The sequence below is a fragment of the Colossoma macropomum genome, unplaced genomic scaffold (assembly GCF_904425465.1).
Source record: "Colossoma macropomum unplaced genomic scaffold, Colossoma_macropomum, whole genome shotgun sequence".
NCBI classification, from domain to species: domain Eukaryota; kingdom Metazoa; phylum Chordata; class Actinopteri; order Characiformes; family Serrasalmidae; genus Colossoma; species Colossoma macropomum.
In genome coordinates, this window is record NW_023494786.1 from 13743174 (window position 1) to 13755202 (window position 12029).

The 12029-nt window shown below is 38.1% G+C and overlaps 1 protein-coding gene across 1 annotated transcript in view; it reads left to right on the plus strand.

Annotated features, from left to right (window-relative positions):
* Positions 1–11796, plus strand: part of exoc3l2b (exocyst complex component 3-like 2b) — a 33279-nt gene extending 21483 nt beyond the window's left edge. The window contains exons 6-13 of the mRNA XM_036561269.1: positions 66–176; positions 876–976; positions 1405–1518; positions 1618–1753; positions 3049–3171; positions 5171–5326; positions 7709–7830; positions 10435–11796. Coding sequence (XP_036417162.1) covers positions 66–176; positions 876–976; positions 1405–1518; positions 1618–1753; positions 3049–3171; positions 5171–5326; positions 7709–7830; positions 10435–10714 — 1143 coding nt within the window. The 3' untranslated portion in view covers positions 10715–11796. The remainder of the gene's footprint in view (positions 1–65; positions 177–875; positions 977–1404; positions 1519–1617; positions 1754–3048; positions 3172–5170; positions 5327–7708; positions 7831–10434) is intronic.
* The last annotated feature ends 233 nt before the right edge of the window (positions 11797–12029 follow it).

Sequence of the window (12029 nt, forward strand, 5' to 3'; positions counted from 1 at the left end):
GTTGTATTTAAGCATGTTATCATTTCATTAGTTTATTATTGATTTAATTTGTTGTTTTACTCCAGGGGAAGGTAACCAACGAGCTGTCTCAGGTGTTGGAAGAGGAAGAGAAGAGATGGTTGGAGTCGCTACATATTGAGGAGTATCAGATTCCACTGGCCCGCACAGTTATTCAGGTCAGCACTGCAAATGCAGTGAATGCTCAACAACCCGAGAAATTGATTAAATCTTCTTTCTCCATGAATCCTTGTATGCAGAAACTTTCATGCCTGGACACATGTTGTTTAATGCATGAATTGCATGCTTGTTGTGTGGGCTTGTTGTGGTGTCGATCCGCACCGGTGGTTGTTTTTGTGTTGCCGCTAAAATGTGCCTTAACTTCTAAAGACTGAGTTCATTGTGAGGACATAGCTGGGATATTTTGAACAGCATCCCCACATCCCAGTGTAGTGCAGTGAGAGAATAGGTTTCTTGCTGAAGCCAAAATAAATGAAAACTTCCCACTGTGCTCCGGTTTCCATTACATCACATAGTTTGTGGAGGCTCTGCTAACCTCTAGTGGCCATACAGGGTATAACTCTGTGCTCTGAGAAATATTAATGTGATCTTTGAAGCATTGATTTAACGATGGCAAAAACCTTCAGTTCCATGTAGTTGGTGGAAAATTGCATACAATATATGTCACCAAATATGTACATCCTTAATCAACTGTTAATTAATTAAGGACATGGTGAAGCTGTAATAATCAAATGTCTTGGTTGCTTAATCTGTGGGGAATCACAGGAAGAATTTGTTCTGCTAATAATTCTGCTAGACCCAAACGTGTTGCATCTACAGTACTTAGGAATTAATTTTCATTTTTAATTTTGTTACAGAGGCTGCAGGAGGATCTTGAAAGATCTGCAGCAGTAAACCGAGATCTAGGCTCGAGAGTGGCTCAGTGCAGCCTTAATGGACTTGCAGATTTCCTGTACAGGTGAGAAAGTTTCATAGGAATATACAGTTAACCTCCACTTTATAAAAGACACGGTACTTCACTAGCCGCTTTCTGATGTCCGTCTACCGAATAGGTCCACTGGGTTGACATACAATTACAAACAGTACCCTGCCTGTTGTTTTTCTCAATTTGTCAGCCACGCTTCAGCCCAGTGGTCCCAAAACGTTTGGCTTGTGGGGCAAATGAAAAATCATTTTTATGCAAATTATAAAATATTTTAAAAAGAAAGAAAGAAAAATAAGAAGGTAAAATAAATACAAAAACTCATGTTCTCTCATTGGTTATGTTCCATTATCATGTTCTCAGAGGGGGGGGGACTTTCTGTTATAGATTTTCAGTGTATCCATTGTGATAGCCTTGGTTATATATTGGTTAACATGTAGAGTCTGTATCCTTTTTTTTTAAAGCTTTCAGAGAAAGGTGGAAATGTTCCACGAAGGGCTTATAAGTGAATTTGGGGAAAATGAAGATGGTTATGTCGCCAAGACCATCGCTCTGGCCAACTGCTGTCCACCTTTCAGGTGAGGTTTTGCAGCTCCTGTGTGAATTTCATTGTTCACTTATTTTTTTCTCAGATCTGTGTATTAAAATGTGTGTGTGTGTGTGTGTACTGTAAACAGAGGATTTGTGGAAAGATGTGTACAGTGTGACCCTGCTGTCAGTGAAGACTCCAGTCGCAGAGCCAACACTGCACTGGACAGGATCGTAAACCTGAGTGTGAGAGTGCTGAATGACAGACTGTTTGAGCACATCAGGGTGAGATCATCACACACACACACACAAACACTCCTGATTGCATGTGTTCTATTTACTGTATTTAAATAATTATTGCTAGAATGATGTAATAGACACAAAAAAGATCACAAAATTAGGGGTGAGCGGGGTGGGTCAGCACAGTTTCTCACTCTCTGCCGTATATTCTAGGCATACCATACATTAGGATAACTCAACTAACAGCAAGAGAAAGCTGAACGACTTAGCTAAAAACCAACTCTTGCAAAGTCAGAAATTATTTCCTGGAATTGGTGCATTCCTGACTAAATTCATGTTGTTCACTTGTGTTAATGATGGGCAAGTTATCGTTTCAAAGAGTAAAGCAACAAACAGAAGTTAATCTAAAGAGTTTTTCATTTAAAACCAAACCACTAATAAAACATTCAATTGCAACCAAATAATATTTGGCTGAATCAGGTAAATGTTAAGAAGGTTTCATTTGCTTTATCATTGACTTGATATTAAAGAACAACAATAGTTCCTTTATTAAAATATATATTAGCAAGTGAAACCTTAAAATCCAATCAGTATAAATAATATTTCTTATTGCCGTTGGGATTTGTAATTGTTTGTTATTGGATTGGCAAAATTTGTATTTGAATTGTTCTGCCAGTACAATATATTGACTAGATAAATCTATTCAACTACTAATGAAAAATGTTAGATATATCAACTAAATTTAAGATAATTTCACGTGCCAAGATGTCATTTATTACAGTGAAGCACGTAACAGTTCAGATTTGGAACTGAAGTGTATTTTCAAGATATCATTTGTTAGGAATGCAGAAGGAATATTTCTTGTCGTACTAATTTAGTTGTCTTTCCACCGGCACACACACACATTCATTATGTACGGATTCCTTGTTGATTATGTGCCTCTGTCCAAGAACATAAAGAATTTCTTATCAGTTTTTCCGTCGTGGTTTGTTCTTAGGGATGTTGGCTGAGGCTCAGTTCAGGGTCGAAGCACAAAAATAGCTTGTTGTGACAAACATTTTTGAACAAGATGTTTTTGGCTGAAAGCCACACATTACGTTTAGGGCCCACAGTCGAGCCGGGCACTGCCAGGCCTTGAGGGCTGAAGTCTTTTTGAGCATCCTCTTTGCCTAAGAATGGATTTTCCTAAGGGTCGCTGTTTTTTTATTTTTACAGGAAGTCCATTTCAATCTCAGGAATTCTAGATATGAAAACTCACCCATCCTGAACGCGGGTAGAAAGGTTCACCCGCTGGTTATTTTGCCACTACTGATACACGTTTTCTCTCTCAACTATTATAGCCTTTCTTTGACAAACTGGTGAAGAGGAAATGGCTGAGCAACACAGAAGCCTTTGAGCATATCATCTCCCACATCAAGGAGCACTTCAAGAAGTTCCGGAGGATGGACAGCCCACCATACCAGGTCCACAAACACTTCCACCACTTGAACTTTATGAAGAATGCTATATGTCTTATTCTGAACTATACTTATACCATTCAGTCAATATCTTCACCTTACATTAAAAATGTCAGGATGATTTTGGTTTGAATTTTGGTAGAAGTCACTTGAGCAATTGTTTCATTGCTTAATACAGTGAAGTTTCACTCTTTTCACCTTACAACAAATATAGTTGTAGTCAGCTAAGGCAACATAGCTGTAGTTAACCAAGGTAAGTTTGCTTCTTTAATTTTGCAATGGAGCTATGAGGCTAATGTAGCTAACAAGTATTGGAAACAGTGTTTCCCGCAGATATATTTTAGTGCTGAGTTGTGTAAATTTCATGATGAATGGACCAATAGAAATGCTCTAAAATCACTTAGAACTCTTTACACTGACTTACATTGAAAGGTAAGAATGTTTTTGCCTTCTCCTCTGAAGTTAATATTTTGGAGATTTTTCATTGGACAGCGACGCTATATAAAACCAGATAGTGTGACCTGCTGCCTGGCTCTTATCTGGCATTGTCATTGTCTGTACTGTAAAATAAAAAGGTGAAGATTTAGATCTGTTTCTGAGCCTTTTTGCTCCCGTAGGTTGCTGTACAGCTTACAAGCCATTTTCTTGTGATCTTTCAGGAGAATAACAGTAAACTTAATAGTTGCATGACTGACAGCAGAAACCCTATCAAAGCAAAAAGGGTAAAACGAAGACGCAAGCTACACTCAAATAATGTATTTTCCTCTAATATAAACCGCTAAATGACCCAAATCAATAAGTAACTGCAACTAGGCCACCTTTAGAACTGAGAGAAAGCAAATTCTAGAAAGAATTTTCTTAGTTATGTGTAGTAGCTAATTTTGTGCTCTTGCAAATTCACATTTTTAAATAGTTGAAATATACTTCAGCAGGTGTCCATATCCATGATTTTCCTGAATTTTTACCCTTTCCCATGGGTCGAAGCCGAAGCCGTTTTTAGTTTCTGATGTTGCTGTCCAAAACTCCTAGGTGGTTGCTAAGTAATGACGTTAAAAAAACTATGATAAATACGTTTTGACAGTGTCCCATCTCTCGACACTTGTAGATAACATGGAATTGTCTCCTGAGGTTAGCTATGTTGATATAGTGAATGATTTTGTCTTTTTAAGAGCAAATCTATGTCCTACTTGGAAGATATTCCAGTTTTAAAGTTGCAAGCCATGCCAGTTTTCTTTCCTTCTTCTTGGCATGGAACAGAACACATAGCGAGCAGGGCACGGACAGTGTTTGCGAATCTGCTGGTGTTCAAGCAACTACTTTCCAAGAACAACTGCAAAGTTTTTGAATTGTTGTGGCAACCGGGTACAGCACACATCGAGCCCAAGCTCATGTTTTCATGATGTAGTCCATACCAGAGCAAATTTAACTATAAATTCCCTGGATATCATTTATAGATATATATATATTTCAATTCTGGAAATACTGAGGTGTCATGGCAGTCCCCACAGGGTTTTGGGAATATTGTGGGTACCTTGGCCCAGTGCCAAAATATAACCTACATGTGGGAAACACAAGAAAGCTTATAGCCACCGATTAGCACCTGCCGGCATAAATCTTCTCACTTTACTGAAAATGTATCAAGTTGTTAAATAATCTTAATAGCTAAAATGGGAGCAGCAGCATCTTGAGGCCCGAATTTGGTCTGTACTTTTGTCAGTTTTATAGATAACAGTATGTCATAGTTTTAGAAACCATAGAAAGTGAGATTACTTAACAGCTTGATGCAGTTTGGAGCACAATACTAAAAGGTGGCTGTATGTTTCCATTAGATTCACTTGTTAGCTACTATAGGCCTGTAACTCCAGTGCAAAAATAAAGAGGCAAACTTCAGACACCAGACTTGTCTCAGCTGATCGTCTGTATGTTTGAGATAGGGAGGAAATTGTGTAAATTTAGCTTGTTGCCATACTGTCACTTTAAGGCCTCTTTGACGGACTTATTGCAGGTCTTGGTGGGAGAAGTCCATCGGCGGGTGATGACGGAATACATTCGGGCTATTATGAGGGGCAGAATCATCTGTACATCACTCAAGATGAGGAAGAGGATGGCAGGCCGTCTACGTGACGAGGGCAAGCACCTGAAAACTCTCTTCAAAGACTTGGTGAGTCACTCAGCTCTTGTGTTTTTTCATGTGGAAAAAGTCACCACTGCAGGATATGAAGGGAGTGACCATGAAACAGGAGGACCTTCCATAGTACCAGTAAAACAGTAACTAAGGTTTACCAGAAATGCACAGGTTTGTAGACACAACAGCTTTCATTGTAATTGTGAGATCAGAGTATGTTACAGGTAACTTGTGACTCATCCATGGTCAGTGTGAGAAGTCGTGTAATACTCCACCATTAGAAAGGGTGGAGTCACTTTTTTGTTATTTTATTTGATAGTGACTTTTACACTGTAGATTTAAATATTACAAACTTGGCCAAAGATATTTTTTAGATAATTTATTCAGTATTTCAAGTTATTCACAATAAGAAGTTATTAAATGATAAATAATACACTGTATTTGTCTGTTCATGCTGGGTGTTAATCTTATTATAACTTTGGTAACACTTCAGTTTGATAGTCCACTATAGATGCTTTGCAGACGATCAGTCGGTCTTGAAGTAACTAAATATCTGTTAACTGCAACTGAACCTGAAGTTGACCTAACTCTAACCTTAACTTCAACACAAAACCTACACCTACTCCTAAGCCTAGCCCTGACAATAATGTTGTTGATAATCAACTGAGTATCACCAGAAAGTTTGTTATTATTTGTTATAATATTTTAAGTATCTGTAGATCATCAATAATGGACCATTCATATAAAGTATCACCATAACTTTGTTCTCAGTGTTATAAAGCTTCCTGCTAATTATTTGAAATCTATAAAGTTGTAAAGTGCTGTCATCATTTTACAATTATGTTATGCCTGTATCCACAACAAAATTGGTTTTATGATCATGAAAACAGTGAATCTAACTTTTTGAACAGTAGTTTACCTCTGAGTGCATTCAAAACACATGTAGAATGGATGGTGGCACTGATGCATATCAAAAAAACGGCCCTTCATTTCAAAGGTCGTCTCCCTGACCCCTCGCTCTCCTCTCTTCTCCTGTGCTGCTGCCGCTCCTTGCTCCAGTTAAAACATCCGTTTGTCACCTCTGTGGACAACAGGATGGCTTTGTTTACGGAGGAGCGTCCTGCCCTGGGACTTTGAAGCCTTTGCCGACCTCTAAGGTCAAACCCAGAGCCAGGAAGAACACTCTTCATATAGTGGGCATAGATATTTAACCTCAGTTACAATAGCATGTGCTCCACTGCGGAATCCTCAGGGTAATATGTTTTTCCAGACTATGAATAAACAATAGTTTGGACGGGTGCTGCCTGTGTGTTTTGCCCAGACAGCCTGATCCATGTCTGATTGTCTTATGAGTAGCTAGCATTGAAAGCTGCCATGAGAAAACAACAGAACATTCAGAAAAAACGTAAATATTGATGACGTTAAGGCTTAGTTTGCATCCTTGGATAAGACATCCTTTCATGACGAAAGAGACTGCTCTTGGAATTCACACTTTCACAACCAGTTTTGTTGTAGCTGTGCAGTTACTCTACAGCTTTATACATTTCAACTTATTTGTAGGAAGCTGTAAAAGAGAAATTTTAGATGTGTCCAGAATGATGAACAGAGCTGCAGATGGTTCTGTAATGACCGAGAAAGCTGTATAACATTGAGGAGTTTTAACAAAGTTAACATTCAGAACACCAAAAGATAACTCATCATGTAAGAACTCTAAATAGATAATTTCAGTAAATTCTTTATCCTTTAATAACTTATTGTTGTTCCCATAAAAACTGAACTGTTGAATAAAACATCTTAAAATGCCATCTTGTGTCTAGCATTAGAATCATAGTATAATATATTATTTCAATATATACAGTATAAGTAATTATGGAATAAAATAACAGCAATTGTTAATACGACCAATGATGCCAAACTCCATAAATGATTCCAAGGCTATGAACTGCATCACACTCACATGAAATTGACTTCATTCCTTTATAGTTTGCAAATCGTCCTGTTTCTGTCATAGTAGCATACACTGAAAAGGTAATGCATTGAATTTACTTAATTGAATTTACTTGATCATGTTTGCACATGAATTAAATATATTGCATCAGTAATAAGTCACAATAAAAGACAAAATAGTATTATATTTTATTCATTTGAACATGATTCAACCTTTATTGCAATGTAGTGTGAAATTATTTTTGTCCTTTCTCTGTGTTATGTAATGCTGACAACTTCATCTCTTCTGTAAAGCATCCCTGGGGTATACATGAAATATTTAACAGTTAACTTAATTAAATTACTATTGTCATTTTGTCAGTGTTGTTTGTCATATTGTCAATGTTGTTGTTGTTGTTGTTGTTTTTCTTCTTCTTCTTCTTCTTCTTCTTCTTCTTCTTCTCATATTGTCCTGTTTCTTTTGAACCTTAGGAGTCCTCTGCCTCGTGGCTGGACAGCGCCATACCCCACATATCAGAGATTATCCTACTAGAGGACACTCCCTCCATCCAAATAGAGGTTGGCGTCCTAGTTCGGGAATTCCCTGATGTACGGTGAGTTTCCAGAGTGTTTCTCTGTCACACAGCCGGCATACCTTGCAACCTCCTGATATGGCGGAGGTCAGTAAGCAGGGATCTCAGGTCATTTGGCAAAAACATAGCTACCTCCATCCATTCAGCCTGACAACGAAAGAGGGGCTTGTGAAAGCAAACAAGGCCTTAGTGGCTTCCTGATTTTTATGGGACTCTGTTTGGTTATCCCAGATTCACATGAAAGCCGAGGACTTGCCCATCTCCAAGCCGTGACGAAGACAAAGCAAAAATACAGGCATCCTGCCCAGGCCCAACACATTGGCTGCGGCTTAACCTAGAGAGGGCAGTTGCTGCTTAAAAGTCCCACAGGGCTCCAGAAACCTGAGGAAGTGGTCTTTTGTGGAATGTGTGCTAAATAAAGCAGGAAACTTCAAATCTCCTACACTTTCCATTTCACACATTTAAACTGTTAGCAAAGTGAAGCTGAAAGGATGAGTTGACTTAGTCTGTTAGTTGTTGATTACTAAAGACAAAAACAATCTGTAATGCTCTTAAATGTTCATATGATTCATGCCGTCATTCTGACAGATTGTGCACTTCAGTACACTGAAGGAAGCGCTGATATGGCTTCTGTTTTAACAACATAATGGTTCAATTAATCGGTTAATTGACTAATAGTTGATAGATTAATTGATTGTAGAAATACTTTTTCTAGCCCCAGTTAAAGCTCCTACAAATTACTTTGTGTTTACTCTGACGTCAAATTTAAAGTTTGCTATTACAAACCTCAGTTACAAAGAAGTTGAGGCAGTATGTGAAATGGAAATAAAATCAGAAAGCAATGACTTGTAAATCCACCTCTATTTGTATTTAAATGAAAAGAGTACCTTTTTTATTTCAAAGGAAATTTAATATTTTACACTTCACTGATTTTGTAAATATATGCTCACTTTGAAATTGATGCCTGCATCAGCAAATAATCCAACAGTTTGAGCACAAAGTTCCTCAAAAAGCAATTACAAGGATTTTAGGCATTTCACCCTCTACGGTGCTTAAAACCATCAAAATATTGAGGGAATCCAGAGACATCTCTGTACGAAAAGGGCAAATATGAAAACTACAACTGAAAGCCAGTGTCCTTTGATCCCTTAGACAGCATTAAAAACTATTATGTTTCTGTGATGGATATCAACACATGGGTTCAGGAATACTTTGACAAAACCATTGTAAATAAACACCATTCATCACTGCATTCACAAATGCATGTGAAGACTGTACTATACATAGCAGAAGACATGGGTCTGCAACGTCCAGAAATGTAGGTGACTTTTCTGAGCTTGAGCTCTTTTGAAATGAACTTGTTAACAGTGTAATTGTGTATCGGGGTATGACACGTCAGCCTTTAGCGAAATCAGAGTGTGCAGGTGCTAGACTGGCTTGCCTGCAGTTTGGACCTGTCTCCCATTGAAAATGTGTAGTGCAATATAAATCAAAATACAACAAAGGCCCTGTAAGACAGAAGAGCAGCAAAAAAATCCACTTTCAGAACTGAATCAGTTGGTGTCTTCAGTCATGTATCATCAAATATGGTGACCACATATTTTGTAAGAGCTTCTATGGGACAGGAGGTTCAGACTACTGTCCTGTAAGGCCAAGAACTTTGAGGAGTTAGTACTAGCTGACTATCAAGGTTTATTAAAGCAGTGAAAATGCTGAATTATGCAGCACTGCTGTCCACCAGAACTCACTGCTGGTTGTTAACCTTCAGGCCTCACTGCCGTAGCCAGGAAGCCATTTTGGGTTCCTGTCACTCTGCTTGGAGATTTCCTGCTGTCAAATCAATGGGCAGACCCTCTTCCCTCAAAACTACAGGGGGCAGTTGATACATGAGTGTGCATGAGGATGAGCTGTGCCACCTCAGCTCTGTTGTGCGTCATCACATCAGAGATCAGAGCTAATATTTTCTCTGCCACCCGGAGGATCTTTTTATATTGTAATTTATGCCCTTTGTAATGGATGTTTCAACACATCTCAATACAGTGCAAATTAATACAGGTTATAGTAAAGATGAACTCTGGAAATTAAAAGTTAGATGACTTGAATGCACATTATTGGATTAGCATTATAGATCAGTGTGGGTGTAGCAACACACACACATATATATATAGCTCTATTTATATTCTACACAGATTTCTTTGTACTCAAATAGAATGTTTTAGAGCTTTTTCTATGCCTGATATTCCAGCATTCTAACAAAGTAAGCACCTTGCAACCCATAGAATTTATAAGCAACTTAAGAAAAATAGCAGGTATTTGAGTGTGGGTGAGAGTTTAAGCTTAGCCTCCTCCTGCCCACCTACTCTGATAGGATGCACCCAGATGTATAGAACAAAGAAAGATGCTTGGAAGAGACTGAAGCATATTGGCAATTCAGTTATACATTTCGCTACACTATTTTAAACATCCATTTTTGTGATTTTTCAATGCTGCATTGACATTGTTGTACCTGTACTAATCAACACATATCAAATGAAGTGATATTCAAATGACTGACAGGAACACCACACACAGTACAGCTCCAATAATGGTAATAAACACAAGGCCTATTATTTGTTCCTCCTAAAGGAAGAAGCATGTGTCCGCCATCCTGAACATCCGGGGGATGACTCGGCAGACGGAGAGGCAGGAGATCCTGAACATTGTGAAGGACATTGAGAACAGCGAAAGCCTCTCACGGCTGTCCCGAGATCGTGCTCTGTTCGCTGATGTGCCAGTGACGTCTGAAGTGCACTGCCTGAATGTGGGCCTGAGCCGCGTAGCCCTCACTGCTTCCTCCTTCTTCTCCAGCCTGAGGAGGAGCCGCAGGAGCCCTCCAGCCAGGGAGAACCAGGATGACATGCTGTAACCACCTGAAAAGGATTTTGTGTATGAAAAAACCCTGCTGAGTCATTCTGACTCCATAATGAACTAAGGGGACTGGGAGTAGACAGTGTCTAGTGTGAAAACCTTTGAAAAAACAAGCTGTATCGAAAGGACTTCTTGCTGATGTCCACATTGCTTAACTGAGAAAGAGGCATCATCTAGCGCTGTTAAACTGATTCTGAATGGAGAATGTTTGTGAAATGTTTTCATTTCTACTGGCATATATATTATTATTGGGATCAAAAGTACTTTGGCCTATTATAAAAATCAGAACTACTGATACAAACCATCGGTTTAGAAAAAAAAAACTGGAAGTATCTGAATGAATGGGACCATCTCTTATCTTGGCCTTCATGCTAGTACTGATGGGACTGAATTGTATGTTTTGTGATTTAATACTTGATCTAAGGTACTATGCAATGATCTATGATCTGTAATTTTGTTTCACATATTTAAATGAATAATTTCATGCTGCAGTCATCTCATATTATCATACAAGGAAAATGTAGTACTGATGATATTATTCAAATCTGGCTGCGGAAGAAATCAAGGGCGACTATTTATGTACCAGATGCCAGATAGACTTTATTTATTGCACCAAAAGTTGCCACATTTCAGTCATACTCAGCAGTGCATCAGCAAAATATCTACGTACTTCATTTTAGTGAAATATCTGTCAATATAAACGAGTGCATTTAATTTCTTTTATGCTCAAGTTAATGGACCAAAATCGTTAGGGAGATTTTTTGGATAGCACTTTTCTGTCACAAATGTCTTGTTTTCAAAATGTATTTTATTTCATGATGCCTGAGGAAGCTGTGTGTAACACTATTAAGTCAGCTTATCTGTCAAGCTTCTGATCAGTTTGTATATGTTGATGTGAGAGTAACATTTAAAAAGGCATCAAAGATCCCTTTCTTCAATGTGCTTTAGGGTACTCCATATATTTAAAAGATTTAAGAGAAGCCTTTTATTCAGAATTGATATTAACTTGCTTTTGGACATAGAAACACCCTATATGTTTGTGAAATCATATAAGAATAAATGATAAAGATGTTAAAATCATTTTTAGTATTTTTTTATTGCACATTTATGTAATTATAACTTAATGTGAACATTACCAAGAAAGTGCACAGGGCCGTAGGGTTATGTATAATTTTGCCATTCATCTTGTCCGCAGGAAAGTTACGCAGACTTTTTGCGAACTTCATAGTGAAACGGACATGACAACATAAACTGGGACAGTTCCAAGATAAATAAGTACAAAAAAAGAACAACAGACGAACGACGGAGGCCTT